The sequence below is a fragment of the Oncorhynchus kisutch genome, linkage group LG18 (assembly GCF_002021735.2).
Source record: "Oncorhynchus kisutch isolate 150728-3 linkage group LG18, Okis_V2, whole genome shotgun sequence".
NCBI classification, from domain to species: domain Eukaryota; kingdom Metazoa; phylum Chordata; class Actinopteri; order Salmoniformes; family Salmonidae; genus Oncorhynchus; species Oncorhynchus kisutch.
The window spans coordinates 70,152,305-70,177,864 of record NC_034191.2 but is presented as its reverse complement, the minus strand read 5'-3'; the positions used below and the strand labels follow the sequence as shown (position 1 = coordinate 70,177,864).

At 42.1% G+C, this 25,560-nt stretch overlaps 1 protein-coding gene across 3 annotated transcripts in view; it reads left to right on the top strand.

Annotated features, from left to right (window-relative positions):
- LOC109909847 (high affinity cAMP-specific 3',5'-cyclic phosphodiesterase 7A-like) overlaps nucleotides 1-24,316 on the top strand; it is a 41,361-nt gene extending 17,045 nt beyond the window's left edge. For 2 of the 3 annotated variants that reach the window (XM_020508903.2, XM_031796671.1), the window contains 11 exons: nucleotides 2,491-2,551; nucleotides 13,905-13,994; nucleotides 17,318-17,499; nucleotides 17,606-17,669; nucleotides 18,287-18,483; nucleotides 20,020-20,151; nucleotides 20,369-20,460; nucleotides 21,886-22,030; nucleotides 22,121-22,217; nucleotides 22,342-22,422; nucleotides 22,544-24,316. In XM_020508903.2, coding sequence (XP_020364492.1) covers nucleotides 2,491-2,551; nucleotides 13,905-13,994; nucleotides 17,318-17,499; nucleotides 17,606-17,669; nucleotides 18,287-18,483; nucleotides 20,020-20,151; nucleotides 20,369-20,460; nucleotides 21,886-22,030; nucleotides 22,121-22,217; nucleotides 22,342-22,422; nucleotides 22,544-22,857 — 1,455 coding nt within the window. In that variant the 3' untranslated portion in view covers nucleotides 22,858-24,316. The remainder of the gene's footprint in view (nucleotides 1-2,490; nucleotides 2,552-13,904; nucleotides 13,995-17,317; nucleotides 17,500-17,605; nucleotides 17,670-18,286; nucleotides 18,484-20,019; nucleotides 20,152-20,368; nucleotides 20,461-21,885; nucleotides 22,031-22,120; nucleotides 22,218-22,341; nucleotides 22,423-22,543) is intronic. The other variant, XM_020508904.2, reaches the window with a different exon arrangement.
- The last annotated feature ends 1,244 nt before the right edge of the window (nucleotides 24,317-25,560 follow it).

Genomic DNA, 25,560 nt, shown 5'->3' with positions numbered 1-25,560 from the left:
AGAGGGGTCATAATAGTTAGTAGGCCAAACCATTCAGAAACTAGATACATTTTTGTGAGAAGACTGATTTTCAGGATGTCTCATGGTCTGATAAACACCACTCTTGCTCTGCCACCTTTCACTGCAAATGCAGAAAGGTGGGGAGGGGGGGCTCTCTGGAGACTAGTTTTGGATGGGGGTGTGTGGTGCAAGGGGAGGTGAGCCAAGGCCGTGCCCAGGCCTGAGTGTCTGTCTGTAGGTGATAGCTAGGCTGGGGTGACAGGAGTTTGAGGATATCCCTTGGTTAGATCCTCATGTTACTGCAACCTGCTGAGTAGGGCCAGGCAGCAACATACACATACTAGGCCTATACAGTTGAAGTCAGAAGTTTACATACATATACTTAGGTTGGAGTCATTAAAAATCGTTTTTCAACCACTACACAAATTTCTTGTTAACAAACTATAGTTTTGGCAAGTCGGTTAGGACATCTACTTTGCGCATGACACAAGTAATTTTTCCAACAGTTGTTTTATAGACCGATCATTTCACTTCTAATTCACTGTATCACAATTCCAGTGGGTCACAACAGCAAAGGACCTTGTGAAGATGTTGGAGAAAACAGGTACAAAAGTATCTATATCCACAGTAAAACTAGTCCTATATCGACATAACCTGAATGGCCACTCAGCAAGGAAGAAGCCACTGCTCCAAAACCGTCATTAAAAAAAAGCCAGACTACGGTTTGCAACTGCACATGGGGACAAAGATCCTACTTTTTGGAGAAATGTCCTCTGGTCTGATGAAACAAAAATAGAACTGTTTGGCCATAATAACCATTGTTATGTTTGGAGGAAAAAGGGGGAGGCTTGCAAGCCGAAGAACACCGTCCCAACCGTGAAGCACGGCTGTGGCAGCATCATGTTGTGGGGGTGCTTTGCTGCAGAAGGGACTGGTGCACTTCATAAAATAGATGGCATCATGAGGAGGGAAAATTGTGGATATATTGAAGCAACATCTCAAGACATCAGTCAAAAAGTTAAAGCTTGGTTGCGTGCATACTTCCTAAGTTGTGGCAAAATAGCTTAAGGACAGCACAGTCAAGCTATTGGAGTGGCCATCACAAAGCCCTGACCTTAATCCTATAGAGAATGTGTGGGCAGAAATGAAAAAGCGTGTGCGAGCAAGGAGGCCTACAAACCTGTCTCAGTTACACCAGCTCTGTCAGGAGGAATGGGACAAAATTCACCCAACTTATTGTGGGAAGCTTGTGGAAGGCTACCTGAAATGTTTGACCCAAGTTAAATGATTTAAAGGCAATGCTACCAAATACTAATTGAGTGTATGTAAACTTATGACACACTGGGAATGTGATGTAAGAAATAAAAGCTGAAATAAGTCATTTCTATTATTCTGACATTTCACATTCTTAAAATAGTGGTGATTCTAACTGACCTAAGCCAGAGAATGTTTACTAGGATTAAATGTCAGGAATTGTGAATCTGAGTTTAAATGTATTTGGATAAGGTGTATGTAAACTTCCGACTTCAACTCTATATACACATAGGATGATCTAGTATTGTCCTAGGTCTACGTTTTGTGTTAAATTTAGACAATGCTTTCTATCTTTTGGCTATAGGAATACTCTTACCCTCAGACCCAGTCGGAAGGAATGCCTGATCTGTCTCGCTTTCTCTTTTTCTGTGTATGTTCTTGTCTGTCTCTCTCTCTCCTCCCCCCTCTCTCTTTCCATCTCTCGTGCTTGGTAAGCCTAGAGTCAGTGGGAGTGTCTTCTGCTGCTGTCCTAATCAGCAAGCAGCTTTGCTCTATCGTCACGGTAACAAGGAGCATATTACTGGGGGAAACGAGGTGTAATTAAGTCTTAATGTTTTACCAGATGGACAACTCAACTCTGTCTGGAGCAGCATGTTCCTCTACACCAGGGCTCGCCAACCTTGTTCCTGGAGAGCTACTGCCCTGTATGTTTTTATTCCAACCCTAATCTAGCGCACCTGATTCTGATCATTTGCTGGTTGATAAGCTGAAACCGGTTAGTTATATCTGGGGTTGGACCAAAACCCTACAGGAGGCTAGCTCTCCAGGAACAGGTTTGGAAAGCCGTGCTCTACACACAGTACAGTCTCTCACACCATATCTTTCACACACCACACAAGCCCTCTCTCCATGTGAGTGTTTACGTGTGGGTACACAGCATGCGTGTTTTCCTGCGCCAGATGATAAACAGAGGGTGGGTGGGTGTGTGCGTGTGTGCGCACTGCCATACAGATGAGGAAAATCTTTATTCGTTTATCACAACATATCAGCAGCCTAGCAGTCCTCTGCAGATCAAAATGAACCACATGAACCTAACCTAAATGACTTTAGTAACCAGTAGGCCAACACTACCTGTATACTTCAACTGTTGTATTTCATTCGTTACATATTTCTCTGTTGCTCTACTGACTGTCTCGGAAGCATTAATGGTGAAACATTTTTTCCTCCCCTCTCCAGAGACGAGGGGCCATCTCTTATGACAGCTCAGATCAGACCGCTCTTTACATTCGTATGCTCGGTAAGTACTGTCACATACACATCACATACAGTACAGAACAACTTATGCAAGTTACTGTTAGATCTGCCCACAGTCCCCATATTCAGAATGAACAGGCATCATCAGGCTTCTAGATTGCATCAAGGAAAGGAAGCAATTTCAGAGAGCGAGAGAGACTCTCCAGATATAAGACTGACCATTGCCCCCCAACACAAGCCACTGCAGCATAGAGACAGGAGGGGGTCAGGAAACACTGTGGCCCCATCCGATGATACCCCTGGACAGGGCCAAACAGGCAGTATAGAACCCCACCCACTTTGCCAAAGCACAGTGCCCACACCACTAGAGAGATCTTCAACCACCAACTTACCATCCTGAGGCAAGGCTGAGTATAGCCCACAAAGATCTCCGCCACGGCACAACCCAAGGGGGTTGCCAACCCAGACAGGAAGATCACGTCAGTGACTCAACCCATTCAAGTGACTCACCCCTCCTAGGGACGACATGAAAGAGCACCAGTAAGCCAGTGACTCAGCCCCTGTAATGGGGTTAGCGGTAGAGAATCCCAGTGGAGAGAGGGGAACCGGCCAGGCAGAGACAGCAAGGGTGGTTCGTTGCTCCAGAGCCTTTCCGTTCACCTTCAAACTCCTGGGCCAGACTTCACTCAATCATATGACCTACTGAAGAGATGAGTCTTCAGTAAAGACTTAAACCTAACAAAAGCATGGATACATTTTTCTGCATCATTTTTGGACAGAAAGTTTCTGATTTTTGCAATGTTACATAGATTGAAAAAAGATCCTTGAAATGGTCTTGATATGTTTGTCAAAGAGCGATCAGGGTCCAGAGTAACGCCAAGGTCCTTCAGTTTTATTTGATACGACTGTACAACCATCAAGATTTATTGTCAGATTCAATAGAAAATATCTTTGTTTCTTGGGACCTAGAACAAGCATCTCTGTTTTGTCTGAGTTTAAAAGTAGAACGTTTGCAGCCATCCACTTCCTTATGTCTGAAACACAGGCTTCTAGGGAGGGCAATTTTGGGGCTTCACCACGTTTCATTGAAATGTACAGCTGTGTGTCATCCGCAGTAGTTTAGTTGGAATAGGGTCCAGTGTGCAGCTTGAAGGTTTAGAGGCCATGATTAATTTCATCATTGTGTCAAGAGATATAGTTCTAAAACACTTGAGTGTCTCCCTTGATCCTAGGTCTTGGCAGAGTTGTGCAAACTAAGGACAACTGAGCTTTGGAGGAATAAGCAGATTTAAAGAGGAGTCCGTAATTTGCTTTCTAATGATCATGATCTTTTCCTCAGAAGTTCATTAATTTATTACTGCTGAAGTGAAAGCCATCTTCTCTTGGGGAATGCTGCTTTTTAGTTAGCTTTGCGACAGTATCAAAAATAAATTTAGGATTGTTCTTATTTTCCTCAAGTTGAAAAAAAAATTGGATGATTGAGCAGCAGTGAGGGCTCTTCGATACTGCACGGTACTGCCTTTCCAAGCTAGTCGGAAGACTTCCCGTTTGGTGTTTTGCCATTTTGATTCCAATTTTCTGGAAGCTTGCTTCAGAGCTCGGGTATTTTCTGTATACCAGGGAGCTAGTTTCTTATGACAAATGTTTTTAGGGGTGCAACTGCATCTAGGGTATTGCGCAAGGTTAAATTGAGTTCCTCAGTTAGGTGGTTAACTGATTTGTGTCCTCTGACGTCCTTGGGTAGGCAGAGGGAGTCTGGAAGGGCATCAAGGAATCTTTGGGTTGTCTGAGAATTTATAGCAATACTTCTGATTCTCCTTGGTTGGGGTCTGAGCAGATTCTTTGTTGCGATTGCAAATGTAATAAAATGGTGGTCCGATAGTCCAGGATTATGAGGAGAAACATTAAGATCCACAGCATTTATTCCATGGGACAAAACTAGGTCCAGAGTATGACTGTAACAGTGAGTAGGTCCAGAGACATGTTGGACAAAACCCACCGAGTCGATGATGGCTCCGAGTCGATGAAAGCCTTTTGAAGTGGGTCTGTGGACTTTTCCATGTGAATATTTAAGTCACCAAAAATTAGAATATCTGTTATGACCACAAGGTCCAATAGTAATTCAGGGAACACATTGAGGAACGCTGTATATGGCCCAGGAGGCCTGTAAACAGTAGCTATAAAAAGTGATTGAGTAGGCTGCATAGATTTCATGACTAGACGCTCAAAAGACGAAAAAATATATATATTTATATATATTTTTTGGTAAATTGAATTTTGCTTTGGTAAATGTTAGCAACACGGGTCACTAGTGTAACCAGGAGGTGAGGCCTCATTTAACACAGTAAATTCATCAGGCTTAAGCCATGTTTCAGTCAGGCCAATCACATCAAGATTATGATCAGTGATTAGTTCATTGACTATAACTGCCTTTGAAATGAGGGATCTAACATTAAGTAGCCCTATTTTGAGATGTGAGGTATCACAATCTCTTTCAATAATGTCAGGAATGGAGGAGGTCTTTATTCTAGTGAGATTGCTAAGGCGAACACTGCCATGTTTAGTTTTGCCCAACCTAGGTCGAGGCACAGACACGGCCTCAATGGGAATAGCTGAGCTGACTACACTGACTGTGCTAGTGGCAGACTCTACTAAACTGGCAGGCTGGCTAACAGCCTGCTGCCTGGCCTGCACCCTATGTCATTGTGGAGTTAGAGCCATGTCTATGTTGGTATATAAGATGAGAGCACCCCTCCAGCTAGGATGGAGTCCGTCACTCCTCAGCAGGCCAGGCTTGTCCTGTTTGTGGGTGAGTCCCAGAAAGAGGTCCAATTATCTACAAGTTCTATCTTTTGGGAGGGACAGAAAACCGTTTTCAACCAGCGATTGAGTTGTGAGACTGCTGTAGAGCTCATCACTCCCCCTAACTGGGAGGGCGCCAGAGAGAATTACTCGATGCCGACATCTTTCTAGCTGATTTACACACTGAAGCTTGGTGATCTGACTGTTTCATCCTAACATCGTTGGTGCTGACGTGGATAACAATATCTCTATACTCTCTACACTCGCCAGTTTTAGCTTTAGCCAGCACCATCTTCAGATTAGCCTTAACGTCGGTAGCCCTGCCCCCTGGTAAACAATGTATGATTGCTGGATGATTCTTTTTAAGTCTAATACTGCGGGTAATGGAGTCGCCAATGACTAGGGTTTGCAATTTTGTCAGAGCTAATGGTGGGAGGCTTCGGCGTCTCAGACCCCATAATGGGGGGAGTAGAGACAAAAGAAGGCTCGGCCTCAGACTCGCTGCTTAATGGGGAAAACCAGTTGAAAGTTTCTGTCGGCTGAATGAGCGACACCGGTTGAGCATTCCTACAGCATTTCCCTCCAGAAGCCATGAGAAAGTTGTCCGGGTGCGGGGACCGTGCGAGGGGATTTATACTAATGTTACTATCTGTACTTACTGGTGGCACAGACGCCGTTTCATCCTTTCCTACACTGAAATTACCCTTGCCTAACGATTGCGTCTGAAGCTTGGCTTGCAGCACAGCTATCCTCGCCGTAAGGCTATCGTTCTCCTGTATATTATGAGTACAGTGACTGCAATTAGAAGGCATCATGTTAATGTTGCTACTTAGCTTCTGCTGTTTGAGGTCCTGACGAACCATGTCCAGATAAAGCGTCCTGAGTGAAAAAGTTGAATGAAAAAAAAAGGTTGAGTGAGGGAAAAACTAAAAATATAAACGGTATTCAAAAAGTAAAAACCGTAAAGTTGTCAGGTAGCAAAGTAAGGTTGGCAACAAAACGCACAGCAACTCTTGACTTCAATTCGGGATAACCGGTACCACAAAAGTGGCTCACCTTTTTAGTCTGGTAAATTTCTATGGCAACGAATCCTTCAGAACTAACCTGCTCCGGGGCAGGCTAACTCCATTTATCCTGAATGAAGTCTCTGAGCTGGGAGTTGAGGACCAATTAAGTAATTTTCCTCCCTCTATCAAAGATTCTGTCATCCCCTACATTTGAGGAAGATGACTGATTTAAATATTTGATTAATCAAATGTTTTTTGGGCCTTAAATTATTTTAAACTGCCTATCATATTACACATGAGTAATCAGAATGGATTAGAAACTTCCTGCACAGTAAGACTTTATGACTTAATAAAATTATGGGTGGGAAAAAAATATTGTGCACACCAAAGACTGCCTTAACAATAAGTAATCAAGTAAGTTGGCCCTTCTAAAAGCTTATTTCACACCATAGCCTGCTGAATTTGCAATAACTTTTTTTGTTTTTTTGTTGGCACAACATAAAATGTCACTGACTCGCCCACGGATTTATGTTTCAGCATTGTCTCCGTGAAGAGTTTGGCGTTTGACTAACCATGTGCGACATGCACACGCAGTTACAAGCCTGCTCGAGTTGGCGTCAGGTGGACATATCCACCGTTGTAGTATGGTTGAAGCCTGAGCTGGAATGTGAAGCTAACTGAAGCTGGCTAGCTTTAGAAAATCCTGAGTAGATCCAGCGTTCTTCGTAGTTTACCCCTCAGGTCAATCCCTGGTCCCTTTGATAATCTCACCATCACATAAGTCTTAAGTCATGAATGCGTCCATCCAGGTCAACTGTCGGTCCACAGTATTAAGCCTTTGATTTTTTTTAAATCAGATTTTCTCATTTTGTGTCCTGCTGGGCCCATGGCCTCTGGAATGTTCTAGGCCCTCTGTATGCATGCCAGGAGTCCACTCTACTGAGTCCAGTGTGGGTGCTTGTCTGTGTGGTTGTTGTTTGTAACAGTCTCTCCTGTCTTGTTGGTATGTACCATGAGACTGGCTAGCTGAAAGCTATGATCCCTTACTAATGTCACTTGTTAAATCCAATTCAATCAGTTTAGATGAAGGGGAGAAGACCAGTTAAAGAAGGATTTTTAAGCCTTGAGACATGGATTGTGTATGTGTGCCATTCAGAGGGTGAATGGGCAAGACCAATATGGTCTTGCCCATACCCAGTTCAAAGTGCCTTTGAACTGGGTATGGTGCTAGGTGCCTGGCACCGGTTTTAGTGTGTAAAGAACTGAAATGCTGCTGGGTTTTTCACACTCGTGTGTATCAAGAATGGTCCACCAACCAAAGGACATCCAGCCAACTTGACACAACTGTGCGAAGCATTGGAGTCAACATGGGCCAGTATCCCTGTGAAATGCTTTTGAAACCTTGTAGCGTTCATGCCCCGACGAATTGAGACTGTTCTGAGGGAAAAAGGTGGGGCAACAAAATGGTTATGTTATCTGCACTGCCACACAACAATTGGAGATAACGTTTATGGAATTGAATTTGATTTAGCCTTGCCTACTACAGGGAGTCCCAGACTTGTTGACCAGATCATACCAAAACAGACTCATGTGGGGACACATGGCCTGTTCGGGTTCAATTATATATATATTTTTTATACATCTCTCAGCAATCCAGGGTTTATATACAGTTGAAGTCGGAAGTTTACATGCGTTTTTCAACCACTCCACAAATTTCTTGTTAACAAACTATAGTTTTGGCAAGTCGGTTAGGACATCTACTTTGTGCATGACACAAGTAATTTTTCCAGCAATTGTTTAGACAGACATCATTTGAGTCAATTGGAGGTGTACCTGTGAAGGTAGGCTTTGAAATACATCCAAACACAGTGCCTCTTTGCTTGACATCTTGGGAAAATCAAAAGAAATCAGCCAAGACTTCAGAAAAACAATTGTAGACCTCTACAAGTCTAGTTCATCCTTGGGAGCAATTTCCAAATGCCTGAAGGTACCATGTTCATCTGTACAAACAATAGTATGCAAGTATAAACACCATGGGACCACACAGCCGTCATACCGCTCAGGAAGGAGACTCATTCTGTCTCCTAGAGATGAACGTACTTTTGTGCAAAAAGTGCAAATCAATCCCAGAACAAGTCCTATATGGACATAACCTGAAAGGCTGCTCAGCAAGGAAGAAGCCACTGCTCCAAAACCACCATTAAAAAAAAAATGCCAGACTACAGTTTGCAACTGGGGACAAAGATTGTACTTGTTTTAGAAATGTCCTCTGGTCTGATGAAACGAAAATAGAACTGTTAGGTTAGATTACTCGTTGGTTATTACTGCATTGTCGGAACTAGAAGCACAAGCATTTCGCTACACTCGCATTAACATCTGCTAACCATGTGTATGTGACAAATAAAATTAGATTTGAACTGTTTGACCATATTGACCATCGTTATGTTTGGAGGTAAAAGGGGGAGGCTTGCAAGCCGAAGAACACCATCCCAGCCGTGAAGCACGGGGGTGGCAGCATCATGTTGTGGGGGTGCTTTGCTGCAGGAGGGACTGGTGCACGTCACAAAATAGATGGCATCATGAGGTAGGAAAATTATGTGGAGATATTGAAGCAACATCTCAAGACATCAGTCAGGAAGTTAAAGCTTGGTTGCAAATGGGTCTTTCAAATGGACAATGACCCCAAGCATACCTCCAAAGTTGTGGCAAAATGACTTGAGAACATCAAGGTCAAGATATTGGAGTGGCCATCAAAGGCCTGACCTCAATCCTATAGAACATTTGTGGACAGAACTGAAAAAGCGTGTGCGAGCAAGGAGGCCTACTAACATGACTCAGTTACACCAGCTCTGTCAGGAGGAATGGGCCAAAAATTCACCCAACTTATTGTGGGAAGCTTGTGGAAGGCTACCTGAAACGTTTGACCCAAGTTTAGCAATTTAAAGGCAATGCTACCAAATACTAATCGAGTGTATGTAAACTTCTGAACCACTGGGAATGTGATGAATGAAATAAAAGCTGAAATAAATCATTCTCTCTACTATTATTCTGGTATTTCACATTCTTAAAATAAAGTGGTGATTCTAACTGACCTAAGACGGCATTTTTACTAGGATTAAATATCAGGAATTGTGAAATCTGAGTTTAAATGTATTTGGCTAAGGTGTATGTAAACTTCTGACTTCAACTGTGTGTGTATATAGATATACATCTATATATCAGCAATCCAGGGTCAATATGTATGTGTGTATATGTATGTTTAGCTCACATATCATTTAAAAGTATGCATTAAGGTGTCTGTAATAGAATACATGTGACAAACTAATGTAGACATTAATACATGCATTTCTATAGCCTCAAATATTTATTACAATGGTGGAGCAGTGTCAAGATGGAGGCATGATGGCTTCAACACAGTGCCCCCTATTAGTCATCTTGTGTGTGTATATATGTGTATATGTAATTGGTTATGTTGTTATGGGAGATTATATACAGTACACAGGACCCAGAGATTTCTCTGACCATGTGACCTGACCAGGTAATACTTTGGGGCCCGCAGAGAGGAAGCGGCAAAGCATGACTGTCCCAAAATCTATCCGCTCCTAAATACAGTGAAGCAGAGGAAGTGGGGATTTTTTGGCATGAAGGTTAGTGAGTGTCAAATATGAGCCCGCGGAGAGAAGCATGAGATTGAGTGAAGTTCAATCTTCTACAGTTTTTCCGTCTTAGTTTACACTATCAACGTTTCACTCTACTGTGGGAGTTGTGATCGAATCAATGCAATATTAACCACTTTCAATGTAATATACCGAATCAAAACGAAATATGCTACATTTAGTATGTAAAGCTAACTGTGAAAGATATGTTCTTGTAGCCAGAGCGCATTGGAGTAGGATTTTATTGCATTGACAGGCCCATATTCTACAGACTGGTGCGCCATAACCAATCAGAGCTGCAGTAGGCCTACATGCAAATAGCTGTTGCCATATATGGATCTGTGCCATTCACTTTGAACTGGATTGTGTTTAGGCTACAGCATGAGCGGTCGCGAGTAGATGTGCTTGTTTTGAGATTAGTCCAGTTATAGCTAATTGTATTAGTCCTATAGCTCATCTTGTCAACAATGGGGGAGTGGTTGCTTCCTACAAGAGCACAACACGTGTGCATTTCTATCCATCTTTGAAAAGCGAGTCAAGTAAAGAGCTTTTTATATCTTAAAATGGAAGTGTTTTATTTCGAGACGGTCTTGAATACGCTAAGTAGCCAATCGGCAGAGCGTAGCATAATTTCTGTGATAATGAATTGTATTTTGTAAAGTGGTTTCTTGCATCAAACACAACATTTTCAGTCATACCCTTGTCTGAAGGACAAGTGGATAAACAAAACAGGTTAATGTCAAGCCCTGCATGTTTGTATTTTTCAAAAGTCTCTAATGGAATGTAGCCTGAATGATAGAACAGCTATTTCCATATTAGCCTTGTGTTTTTCTCTATTGTTTTTGACGGTAGGTCACTCTTGGTAGGCCTACATTATGATCAAATTGCCACTGTTGGCTACTTGGCCACTGTTAAAACTGTAACTTAAAGCGGGTACAGCCTCAGTGTTCACAGTAAACGCACGATGGAAGTTGCACAGAATTTCCACAAAGTTCAAGTTTACGCTCAGCAGACCGGACATTTGCTCAATGCCTGCCTAGAATGATCCCGCCTCCTCCCTCATTTGCGGCCATTTATTCCCATTGTTCGAGCAGTCCAGTCCCTTATCTTGTCAGTGTATATAGGGTGTCTAATCAAAAACGCATCTTTTGACCAATGTGTAAAATATGATGTAAATTGTGTAGATACTCCTTTGAGATAACCAGTGGTGCAAACCTCGTCGCTATCTTAATCCATACAAAAGTTCATGGAGTTTTATTAACCCTTGTAGGATGGCCAAAATTATGGTGACTAAATCCACGGAAGATGAAAAAAGTGGTACAAAATCTGGACCGTAGTATTGTCCTAACAAACTGCCAAACACACTGAAGTCCTATAGAGAAGACAGACCTAATCATGTGGCTTGGAGCTATATTGGATATAACCACACGATTTAAGAGTTCTTAAGTTGTTTTAAGGCATCTGTGATCAACAGATGTATATCTGTATTCCCAGTCATGTGAAATCCATAGATTTGGACCTAATGAATTTATTTCAGTTGACTGATTTCTTTACATGAACTGTAACTCAGTAAAATCTTTGAAATTGTTGCATGTTGCATTTATTTTTAAGTATAAAACATGAAAATACTACATGTCATGTCTCAAAATCAATATCTATTTTACCCCTGTATTGTCTTCCCGATTCCAGTAGAAAGATGTCAAATTCTGGTGGATGGATTATCTTGGCAAATTTGTGCATAAAACTTGTGATAAATAAGATTTTTGTGCATATGGAACATTTATGGGATTATGTATTTCAGCTCATGACACATGGGACCAACTCTTTACATTTTTGTGCAGTGGAGTACAGGTTTTTCATTCATATTCATGTGAAATTCCTGTTCTTTTTCAAAGATTTCTCACAAAAAGCTTATCTCTGTTAAATGTCAACGGTACACTGAGCGTACCGCAAGCTTTTTATTTTCAATGTCTTTTACATCTAATTCAACTCGTGTTAATTTAGCTTTTTGAAACCTGCAATTTTGCAGACGAGCTGCAAGCTCTGCTTATCGGATGTATTAGGTTACGAAATCCGACTTTTTGGATATAATGTTGATATGTTATTTAAATATTGATAATTTATCCAGAATATGAAGAATCATATTTTGTCTTGGTAAAATGTATTTCATAACATAAGTGTGTTTTCACCCACTTTGGACAGAGGTGGGTGGACACCCTACAGTATATAGATCATCTTTGTTGATTCCTGCCTGGTGGAAGCCATTATGGTTCATACTGCAAATGAGTTTGTGATAACCTTGAATACACTACACATTTGCATTTTCTGCTGTGCAGGACATTTCCTGGAACAACAGGGTGATCAAATTTGGATCTTACACATGTAGTATTTTTGGATAATATGTTGGAAGATGAAGTTAGATTTAAAAACCCAAAACGATTACTGACCTCACACTAGTTTTAAAAAATCTGAAGACAATCTAAATCATTAGCTATTTTGCTTCAGCATGAAGCTTAATTCAAGGACTTAACAATTGATTTACTGCTGCTAGCTTTCGCCTGGTTATCTCTGGCTCTAGTATAAGGCCTACTTTGAGAGCATGTGTTTGTGTGGACTCTGGATATTACAGTTCTTGTTAAGAGGTGCAGCAGGATCCCAGTTTAGGACATGCTGGCTATTTGCCAGGGCCTGTGAAAAGTTCCTAGGCCAGTCTGATCTGTTGCTGTGTTGTCATACAGTGGGTTTAAGAACATTAGAGTGTAGAGGTCAGGACACATGGGTAATCAACGGTCTGACCCGTATCCCCCCCCCCCAGCTCAAGGCCCGTTGGCACGCAGAATGGAACACCTTAACTCTCTGCATCTCATCACACACACACACACACACACACACAATTACTTGCCATTGCATCTGTGTGAGAAAGTGGAAGAGTTTAATCTGTGAATGCTGTGTAAACTATATGTAATGTTACCATCCATTACTTTCTTTAATGTTAATGCCCAGTTTTGCTATTTTGCAAGGGGCTTTTGTTATATTCAAACAGCTGTTCCCAAGTAAGTTGCAAGCTGGTGGGAGAGAGACTGTACAGTACTGTATGCCTGATTTGATCTAATGTACAAATCAGTATTGAAGAGCTGCACTAGACTGACATTACTGCTGAATGACTCATATAGAAGACTAGTATTGACTGGGTTGCCTGGGAAAGTGCCATAGTACCATATCGTTACTGTCAGCGCTCGCCTCTGAGTATAACGCACTAACCTGTCTACTCTACTGTGTTACTGTAGGTCCCTCTGCTGCTCCTAGCCTGTCTGACTACTAATACTAGGGTTACTGTAGGTCCATCTGCTGCTCCTAGCCTGTATGATTACTAATACTTATTATGTTACTGTAGGTCCCTCTGCTGCTCCTAGCCTGTCTGACTACTAATAATAGGGTTACTGTAGGTCCATCTGCTGCTCCTAGCCTGTCTGACTACTAATAATAGGGTTACTGTAGGTCCATCTGCTGCTCCTAGCCTGTCTGATTACTAATACTAGGGTTACTGTAGGTCCCTCTGCTGCTCCTAGCCTGTCTGACTACTAATACTAGGGTTATGTGCCTGGCATGGCATGGCATTGCATGCTCAGCTGTCAGCTTTTCCTTGCTCTTTTAGGCTTTGTTAACACAGGCAGCCCAGTTCTGATATTTGTTTTCACGAATAGGTCTGTTGACCAATAAGATCTGATGTGAAAAAATCTGATGTGATTGGTCAAAAGACCAATTAGTGGAAAAAATATCAGAATTGAGCTGTCTTTGTAAACACAGCCCTGGTGGTCTACAAGTTGCCTCTCTTTGATTGAGAGAGCGTGAAAGTGTTTGTGTGTGTGAGAGCTCTTTAGCCACTATATATTACATGACTCTTGAGGATGTGTGTGTTGCTTCCCTCTAGGAGATGTGAGAGTGAGAAGTCGGGTAGGATTTGACCCAGAAGGAAAAGGTTCCTACTCGTACCTGTGCATCGACTTCCGCACCCTACACTGTGAGTATGAACCATGATAAAAACCTTCCCATTCCTCACTACCTGCCTTAGAGGCTTTTCTCATTGACGAAAGTTGGAGAGGCAGTGTGACGACATTTCATTGAAATAAAATGTACATGAACTTTTCAATTACATTAGCGAAGGGAACATTGTGCCGCGTGAGGGTTTGGCGCTTGGCAGCTGACATTTACTGTAAATATCCCAGTATAGCCACTAGCCAGCATGCTTCAACTTTGCAATCGACTTTTATCTTAACCATGTTACATGTGTGAAAAAAATGGAACCAAACCACATTACACTCTTCAATAATGCAACAATTCACAAGCATGTGTTGACAATAAAGGATTTAATTTCTCGGCTGTAGGTTACTGGTTACATTTTAGCATGTCCTCACCAAGTAACGCTAGCCTATCAAATATAAGATAAGGTCTACTACCCCCTCATATGAATATAAAGGTACAGTAGACTTACCTTACAGCCTTTCATAAGGCTTCATTTTGATCAATATAATGGAAAGCATTTGGCCTACATATGGTAAAAGCAAATTGTGACTGAAAACGTGGATATTATATATATATATATATATATATATATATATATATATATATTGCTCAAAAAAATAAAGGGAACACAAACAACACAATGTAATTCCAAATCAATCACACTTCTGTGAAATCAAACTGTCCACTTAGGAAGCAACACTGATTGACAATAGATTACACATGCTGTTGTGCAAATGGAATAGACAACAGGTGGAAATTATAGGCAATTAGTAAGACACCCCCAATAAAGGAGTGGTTCTGCAGGTGGCAACCACAGACCACTTCTCAGTTCCTATGCTTCCTGGCTGATGTTTTGGTCACTTTTGAATGCTGGTGGTGCTTTCACTCTAGTGGTAGCATGAGACGGAGTCTACAACCCACACAAGTGGCTCAGGTAGTGCAGCTCATCCAGTCAGGATGGCACATCAATGCGAGCTGTGGCAAGAAGGTTTGCTGTGTCTGTCAGCGTAGTGTCCAGAGCATGGAGGCGCTACCAGGAGACAGGCCAGTACATCAGGAGACGTGGAGGAGGCCATAGGAGGGCAACAACCCAGCAGCAGGACCGCTACCTCCGCCTTTGTGCAAGGAGGAGCAGGAGGAGCACTGCCAGAGCCCTGCAAAATGACCTCCAGCAAGCCACAAATGTGCATGTGTCTGCTCAAACGGTCAGAAACAGACTCCATGAGGGTGGTATGAGGGCCCGACGTCCACAGGTGGGGGTTGTGCTTACAGCCCAACACCGTGCAGGACGTTTGGCAATTGCCAGAGAACACCAAGATTGGCAAATTCGCCACTGGCGCCCTGTGCTCTTCACAGATGAAAGCAGGTTCACACTGAGCAGGTTCACAATGAGGCTCTATACAAGGGGTTACCGGTACAGGTTAGTTGAGGTCATTTGTAATGTGACAATGCATAGATAATATACAGCGAGTAGCAGTAGTATTAAAACATCAGTTAAGAAAGCTAGAGATGGAACCCAAATACATGCATACATACAGCCCTACCCCTGTGAGTACAACCTTTCTTTAACTCTGTAGATCTGCTACGTTCAGCCCTACCTCTGTGAGTACTACCTATAACTCTGTAGATCTGCTTCGTTCAGCCCTACCTCTGTGAGTACTACCTTTCTTTAGATCTGTAGATCTGCTACGTTCAGCCCTACCTCTGTGAGTACTACCTTTCTTTAGATCTGTAGATCTGCTACGTTCAGCCCTACCTCTGTGAGTACTACCTTTCTTTAGATCTGTAGATCTGCTACGTTCAGCCCTACCCCTGTGAGTACTACCTTTCTTTAGATCTGTAGATCTGCTACGTTCAGCCCTACCTCTGTGAGTACTACCTTTCTTTAGATCTGTAGATCTGCTACGTTCAGCCCTACCCCTGTGAGTACTACCTTTAACTCTGTAGATCTGCCACACCAGACAGATTGACTGACATGTTGGTGCAGATCTTATTTATTTCACACACTGATTAGTCTTCCTCGCCATCTAACACTGGCTGTCTTAATGTAAATAAGTCAGTCAACCTCAAGAATGCTTTTGTGACTGAGCAGGGTTGGTGATCAGGAAGTGAAGTTACATTTAATTCAGTCATGTCTTTTAGCGAAAAGACGGTACAATATTTAATTCAAGAATTTAATGTCAATTCATCTCCTAAATGTTTTAAATTACCCACCCCCCAAACCTGAATGTGAGTCCTGCTGCGTGACGTCAGGGACTCCCAGCCCAGAAGAGTTCTCTCTCTGCCGACATACGTTTTGTGTGCGTGTTCACTTCCTGGTTTAAAAGTAATGGCCTTTCTCGGAATGCTGACGGGCTTTCCAGCCAGCCATGGTGTGTGTGTGTGTGTGTGTGTGTGTGTGTGTGTCCACTGACAAAGCACAACTTGTGGTGTGTGTGAAGGCAGTAGGCTAAGAACAGGTGGCTGAGTCAGCGGTGTAAGTGTGTCCACCCTTGGGCAGTTGTGTTCATAGTCAACCAGTCTTAAATCCAGTGTGACCTCACTGGAATGAAGTACATCAATCATTTGTTTTCTACATGTCTCTTATTCTTATTGATTTATTCTATTGTTTCATCAGTGTTCTAATTCTTATTCACTTATTCAACATTTGGTCAGTTGGATAGCCCTTACTGTAAATTATAAGTCCACCCAAACATTCGTTGTGCAACATTGTTGAATAGGATTTAGAGCAGTTTGAGACTCTACGGATTATCAAGCAGAGTACATTACTAAATGATTTATACAGTGTCCCTCTTTGTCCCTTTCTGTAGAGCAGGAAACTGTCCAGTGAAACTCTCCCTTTTAAAAGTTCATATTCTCATATCCAAATAATGTTGTTGACTTGTCCTTTACTCTTGTGTGTGGCCAAAGCATCAATTGGAGAAAAAACGACTAACTCCCCACCTCAAACTTGTATCTCAAACAGACTGTTTAAAAAATTCTGCCCACTTCCTCATACTCCTGGGGAGGATGAGCTGGCCAGTCAGCAGTCTACTTGCATGAATATTTTTAATGACTGGTATACACACCATTCTGTTGTTGGGGTACACCCACACCATTCCAACACAGTAAAGCTGCTTTTTAACATATAGTTTTCCTTAAAAAATATATATATATATATTTCACTCATATATTCTAAGTAATTATAGGTCATATTTCATAGAAATCTGGAAACACTGAACAGTTACTTTAAATCTATGCATTATATTTCTATCTACCATGTTGTAAACCCTTCACTTGTAAATAACTTACTGTTCTAAGCCTTTGTCTCTGTGCCTTCAGCCTACTCAGACTCTAGTCTGATCCCTGGTCCTGGCTTCAGTTCGGCTGGGCCTGTGTCTGGCAGGAGGCTCCGCAGACTGCTCAGCTTCCAGAGGTACCTGCACTCCTCCCGTCTGCTCCGGGGAACACCCCACCTCAACCCCCTCCACATCCTGGATGAGGACTACACCGGACAGGCCAAGGTCCGATGCTCACACTCTCTTAGCCAATCATATACTCGTATGCTTGCAAACACAATTCATATTTCTGTCTTAACACAGACCTACATTTGCATGTTTTCTCTTGCAGTGTATGCTGGAAAGGGTCGCGACCTGGAATTTCGACATTTTCCTCTATGACAGATTAACCAATGGTATGTTTCTGACATATCCATATTTCTCCCAAAAGCCTTAGCTACATATTTGTATTCAATCAAATGTATTTATAAATCAATCAAATGTATTTATGAAGCCCTTTTTACATCAGCAGATGTCACAAAGTGCTGTACAGAAACCCAGCCTAAACCCCAAGCAGCAAGCAATGCAGATGTAGAAGCACGGTGGCTAGGATAAACTCCCTACAAAAGCAGAAATGTAGGAAGAAACCTAGAGAGGAACCAGGCTCCCACGGGTGGCCAGTCCTCTATTGACTGTGCCGGGTGGAGATTATAAGAGTACATGGCCATTTAAGGCTAGATTGTTCTTCAAGATGTTCATCATCCTCAGAGAATAAGCGAAACAGTGTAACATTACTGCATAGGCCTCCTTTCAACTCAGGCATTTGTAGACAATGGCGCTCTCTGGTGTTTGTTTTGATGAATGCTGTGTAGAAGTGGAATGGTTGTTTTTTCCATAGATTTTCTTTGCAATGCTGATGCTATTGCAATGTTAAACTCCACCACAAACACAAAATTACATAACTACCTACCCCCAACACTATTCCTGACCAGATCTTTAAACTACATATACCATGTCTCCCCTCTCCATGCAGGAAACAGCTTGGTGACGCTGACCTTTCACCTCCTTAACCAGTATGGTCTGTTGGAGCTGTTTCAGCTGGACATGGTAAAGCTGTGGCGCTTCCTGGTCATGGTGCAGGAAGACTACCACAGCCTCAACCCCTACCACAACGCTGTGCACGCCGCTGATGTCACGCAGGCCATGTACTGTTACCTGCGAGAACCCAAGGTATCAGACAGAGCTATTATTCCATTGTACAGAAAGTATTCAGAAGTGACATACTGGGCTATTGACCACCTTATCCCACTGAGCTAAAGCCTAGGCATTAGCTTATGAGTCTTCAGGCCAGAGACAAGGTTACCAATCATGTACAGTGCATTCAGAAAGTATTCAGACCCCTTCACTTTTTCCACATTTTGTTACATTACAGTCTTATTCTAAAATGGGTGTTTTTTCCCCTCGTTAATCTACACACATACCCCATAATGACAAAGCAAAAACATTAGAAATTCGTGAATGTGTTACAAATAAAAAAACGGAAACATGACATTTACATACACTGCTGTTGAAAAGTTTGGGGTCACTTAGAAATGTCATTGTTTTTGAAAGAAAAGCACATTTTCTTTTCCATTTATAAAATAACATCAAATTGATCAGAAATACAGAGTAGACATTATTAGGATCCCCATTAGCTGTTGCAAAAGCAGCAGCTTCTCATCCTGGGGTACAACACAAAACATGAAACATAATACAGAACATCATTAGACAAGAACAGCTCAAGGACAGAACTACATACATTTTTAAAAAACACACATGTAGCCTACATATCAATGCATACATACAAACTATCTAGGTCAAATAGGGGGGAGGCGTTGTAAATGACTATTTTAGCTGGAAACGTCAGATAAAATAAAAAAAATTTAAAAAATGGAATATCTACAGTCCCATTATCATCAACCATCACTCCTGTGTTCCAATGGCGCGTTGTTAGCTAATCCGTTGATCCTTTTAAAAGGCTAATTTATCAATAGAAAACCCTTTTGCAATTGTTAGCACGGCTGAAAACTGTTGTTCTGATTAAAGAAGCAATACAACTGGCCTTCTTTAGACTAGCTGATTATCTGGAGCTTCAGCATTTGTGGGTTCAATTACAGGCTTAAAATGGCCCGAAACAAATCATTTTCTTCTGAAACTCGTCAGTCTATTCTTGTTCTGAGAAATGAAGGTGCTTCCATGTGAGAAATTGCCAAGAAACTGAAGATCTTGTACAACGCTGTGTCCTACTCCCTTCACAGAACAGAGTAAACAGGCTCTAATCAGAATAGAAAGAGGAGTGGGAGGCCCCGGTGCACAACTGAGCAGGAGGACAAGTACATGAATGTCTCGTTTGAGAAACATGCGCCTCACAAGTCCTCAACTGGCAGCTTCTTTAAATAGTACCCGCAAAACACCAGTCTCAACGTCAACAGTGAAGAGGCGACTCCGGGATGCTGGCCTTCTTGGCAGAGTTCCTCTGTCCAGTGTCTGTGTTCTTTTGCCCATCTTAATCTTTTATTTTTATTGGCCAGTCTGAGATACGGATTTTTCTTTGTAACTCTGCCTAGAAGTCCAGCATCCCGGAGTCGCCTCTTCACTGTTGTTGTTGAGACTAGTGTTTTGTGGGTACTATTTAATGAAGTTGCCAGAATAAGGCTGAAATGTAACCATGTGGAAAAGGGGGGATGAGCAGAGAAAAGTAGGCCTACGTTCCCTGTCTCTCCGTAGCTGGCCAAGTCCCTGACGTCCTGTGACATCCTCCTGGGCCTGTTGGCAGCCGCCACTCATGACCTGGACCACCCGGGAGTCAACCAGCCCTTCCTCATCAAGACCAACCACTACCTGGCCAAACTCTACAGGGTGAGAGCACATTGCTAGTACATTCCACAGCTCCTGTAGCTTTCATATTAGACATGGCTGGAAGACATTAGATGGCCATGTTCAACAGGACAAAAGTGTTGATAACTTGACCTAGTTCATGGTTTATTTGTTATTTTAAGATAACGTTGAGGTCTATGATTGAATGCACTTAGCAGCGCAGGATTACAGCATTCTAAAAATGCTAATGTGTCTGTAGAACTCCTCTGTTCTGGAGAACCATCACTGGAGGTCTGCAGTAGGTCTGCTGAGAGAGACCAGCCTGTTCTCCCACCTGCCTGCTGAGGACGGGTCAGTCTGCACATTTCTTTTCCCAGTGCCAAGTGATTTAATGACTGTTTTTAATTAAATGTAATGGCAAAATGTCGATTTCCGCCTAAATAGACATTCCCAAATGTAACTGATATGAATGTATAATTACATGATTCTGACATGCAAAAACTTGGTATATTTGGAAAGGAGACATCTGGGAGATTAGGAGGGATCAAAAGATTGAGAGCAGTTACATAGTTCACTGTACACAAGTGATCTTTCATTGACCAGCTAGAAGTGAATTATTGACAGGAGCTGGAAACATGTCGGATGGTTTCCACAACATGTGAACAGTATCAGAAAAAAAATGGGATTGATAGATCTAACAACTAGAAATGGGCAGATGTTTTAGTAAGTGGTGTCGGGTATGGTCACGGGACGTTTCCAAGTGTCCCTAAACCTCTCCAAAGTGGCATATATCTGTAAATTAGACTATTACATATTTGCAATTCCTAAATGCTATTTGTTCAGTATAAAAACACAATTTCTACCATATCAACCTCACCCGAACATTTTGGTGGGGTTATGGAGCATCCAGGAAACATTCAAGGTGTACATTCAGTGTCCAAATGTGGTAATTGCACTGTTTTTGCACACTGGAAAGTTATTCTTCACTATTGTTTAGCTATCCATCTTCTGGGCCTGACCCTGCTCTCTGATCCAAGGCAATTTCCTCATCTGATTAGGTCAACCTTTCTAAATGAGCGTACACCGTTTCATGGCCTAAACTACTCAGAGTAATCATTCACTAAACGGGATACAAAAGAACTACAGTTTTAACTTGAAACATGTTCAATTTTTAACAGAATCCATCAGGCTAGGCGTGATACCCCCCATGTAGCTCTTGCTCAAACACAGACCAAATGGAAGCTTACCTTATAAGATGTTTGGTGAAAACGTTGTGTAAAATTAACATATTGACTCTCAGGGCTGGTGATCAGTAACGGTAGGTCACAGGCAGACAAAGAAGATATCCTCATGCTCTGTGGAGTCCCGGCTTTCAGTGTGTCAACGTATTCCGTGTGCTTGACAACGCTTAACGTAATGTAGGTAGCAGCCATCTTGAAATGAGGTCATCGGCTCACCCTGCCCTTATAAATTCTAATGCCCATATGTGGTAGTAAGTCTCACCAAAGATTTGAAGGCACCAATCAATAGCCAAGAGACTCATCTTTCCGCAGACAACCTGCTTTTGGAGATAGGGACTACTGTTCTCATACCAGACTGTTCTCATATCAGAATGAATATAATTTTAAACAATCAAATAGGGTCCCCAAATATGGGGACTTTACATTTTAAGAGGTTTTAAAGATCAAGGTAATGAGTTGTTGTACACTTAATTGAGTATGGTAGTAAAACGCTTAAAGCATATTTAATGAATTCCTCTGTTCATCATCTCCTCAGGCTGAAGATGGAGCACCAACTGGGTTCTCTTATCCTAGCCACTGACATCAGCAGACAGAACGAGTACCTGGGGAAGTTCAGGACACACCTGGACCAGGATGACCTGTACCTGAGCAACGCCAGCCACCGACACTTCATCCTCCAGGTGTGTGCCTGGGTAGAACCAGCCATTTTGGATCTTATCAGCTGGAAACTGTGGGGTCTGACTGGCTATTTTGTCTCTAATTCCTTGCAGATGGCTCTGAAGTGTGCGGATATCTGCAACCCCTGCAGACCCTGGGAGCTGAGCAAACAGTGGAGTGAGAAAGTGACAGAAGAGTTCTTCCACCAAGGTATTCTCTCGTTCTTCCTTTCATTCTGTATGATTATCATTCTCCCTCTACCCTTCTTAATCTCCAGCAGTCTTTTCACCTATCCTGTTGATTTCTGATCAGTGTGTTGTCTATCCCTCTGTAGGAGACATTGAGAAGAAGCACCGACTTGAAGTCAGTCCACTGTGTGATAGCCAGAGTAACTCCATGGCAAACATTCAAATTGGTACGTTTTTATGACGATTTCTAGTTTAGTACTAGCTACAATACATTTATATAAACCAGAAGCTCTCTTAGGCCTGCATCTATAACCCTGTGTGTTTCCCTATCCCTGTCTTCCTTCCTAGGTTTCATGACGTACGTGGTGGAGCCTTTGTTTGCTGAGTGGGGCCGGTTCTCTGACACGCGTCTGTCCCAGACCATGTTGGGCCACCTGGGGCTGAACAAGGCCAGCTGGGGTGGGTTAGTACAGCAAGAGGGGTCCTCTAGCCCCGAGGTGCTGGAACCTAGCAGCCCTGCCTTCTTCACCATGTCAACGCCCGCCGTCACCGAGTCAGAACCAGAGTCTGCCTCTGCTGCGGAACCCATAGCTGTCACCACGGCAACAGCCACAGGAGAAACCAACTACAAAGAAATACCTCAGGGAAGCAAAGAGTCCTGACACTCCATGTTTGCCCTTAGAACCCTGACCCCTGACCCTTAACCGCTAGCCTCGACACACACTGGGGAGAGGGTGGGAGGAGCGGGGTATGGCCTTTAACCCCCCCTACTCCCACTGCCCCACCAGAACAGTACTCATGTTTTTGTTGCCTTTGCCTCCCATATTTGACAAACCACAGATTTAATTTATTTTTTAAATTCCTTTCCTTGACATACATAGATACTGCTGCTGTATTTAGTATTTTTATTGGCTTATTTTATTTATTTATTTGTCCTCTGTAGTTTTAGCCTTACTAATGTAACACCACCATTTTGAAGGCGAAGTGCCATTTTCAAACAAAGTTCTGTAGGAGGATTTGAAACACACTGAGTATTGAAGAGATGCTCTCTAAAGACCGCACAGAGATGCCGTGATGTGTGTTGATGCATTTGTAAGGAATCTTCTTCCTGAAGATAATGTGACAAGCCCAGTCCTTTTGCTGCCTCTATGAAGACTGTTTACAGATGTTTGTTTGTCCTTGTTGTCCATTCGAAATGAATCATTATGGTTCCGCGATATGCCTTCTAAGCACAGATGCGAAGAACCACTAGTGTTTGAATTGTCGACTCACTGCTGAAGTTGACTGATACACACACACACACACCAGATGCCATAAAGAAACACCCCCTGTGCTCCATTGTATTCATCTCTTCCTTGCACTGCCAAAAGACTGAAATATTGGACACAACTTCTGTTCTGAGAGAACTTGGGTTAGACAGAATGGTATTCTAGAATGTAACTAATATGAAGAAGCATTGTTGTCAGTGACTGTAGAGAATGCATGACCTCTAACCCTGGACCAGTCACTGAGGCATAGTACACACACCCCATCTGAAAACTCCCATCACAACACCACTCACGCAGGGTGGACTGTAGGAGGGAAGTTTACTGTTGTTTAGCTACCTGTGAAACAGCTGTTTACTTCTACTGAGTGGGACTCTCAGAATGTCTCTCATTATCATCATAGCCACATGCAACCTAGGACTGCTGTACTGATGCCTTAACTATGCACACTGCGCTAAGTGACCAAACCAGCTCCTACCACTAGTTCTTCTAGTAATCTCATGAAGTACATCGTGTGCTTGTCCTCTTAATGCACTGTCTGATTTTCTTTTGCCTTTTTGTGAGGAAAAACTGAACTCAAACACATTCTGTATGTTTTTTTTTTTTTACATTCCATCTCCATTTATACATTACATTTTTTTATTCTGTAGACTGCACAAAGATTTTAATAACAGGTGCTTTTTCCTATTTTAGCTGATTTTAGTATTTTCGCTGTAAGACTGTTTACAATTTGTTGCGACAGCCATTTTGGGAAGAAGACTTGTCAAGCCATTTTGTACAGGATTTGCCGTATTGACCTTTTGATACATGCTTGTTTGCTGTTTACATTTTGATAAATAAAACAAGTTGACATGAATGACTGTTACTGAGAATGATCCAAGTGAACTTTGACCGTGATAGAAGTCATATACAGGGATGTATTGAGGTGAAATCTTCATTGTAGCTAGAAATGTAACGAATAGATCTTACAGGACAGTACCTGTTCAACATCATACACCGTTTGGTCCTTTTGTAGCTCAGTTGGTGTCGCTTGTAACGCCAGGGAAGTGGGTTCGATTCCCAGGACTAACCATACGTAAAATGTATGCACAGATGAGTAAGTCACTTTGGTTAAAAGCATCTGCTAAATGGCATATTACCCTCCTGGGGACATGAACTGTAGTCATTCACTGTTCAACCTTGATGCTTGGGATTACTGGGCTCAGGCTAGAGGTTGACCAATTATGATTTTTCGATGCCGATTATTGGAGGACCAAAAAAAGTCGATACCAATTAATCGGCCGATTAAAAAAATATATATATTAAATTTTTATTTTTTACATGTATTTTTATTTTTTATAAAACATGTTTTTAAACATTTGTAGTAAATTACAATATTGAATGAACACTTATTTTTAACTTAATATAATACATCAATAAAATAAATTTAGCCTCATCAATAATACAAAAACAAAGTGTTGGAGAAGTGCAATATGTGCCATGTAATTGTATTGCCAGTGTAACAGTATAGCTTCCGTCCTGCTCCTCCCTGGGCTCGAAACCAGGAACACAACAACAGCCACCCTCGAAGCAGCGTTACCCATCGCTGGCCCAACTACTCCAATGGCCCAACTACTCCAAGTCTCAGCACGAGTGACGTTTGAAACGCTATTAGCGCGCACGCCACATCACTTCTTTACACCAGCCTAATCTCGGGAGTTGATAGGCTTGAAGTCAAACAGCTGCTGGAAAACGCACGAAAGTGCTGTTTGAATGAATGCTTACGAGTCTGCTGCTGCCTACCACCGCTCAGTCAGACTGATCTATCAAATCATTGACTTAGTTATAACATAACACACAGAAATACGAGCAGTAGGTCATTAATAAGGTTGAATCCGGAAACTATCTTGAAAACAAACGTTATACGGAACCGTTCAGTATTTTATCGAATGGGTGGCATCCGTCAGTCTAAATATTCCTGTTACATTGCACAACCTTCAATGTTATGTCATAATTACATAAAATTCTGGCAAATTAGACAGCCCAAACTGTTGCATATACACTGACTCTGCATGCAATAAACGCAAGAGAAGTGACACAATTTCACCTCATTAATATTGC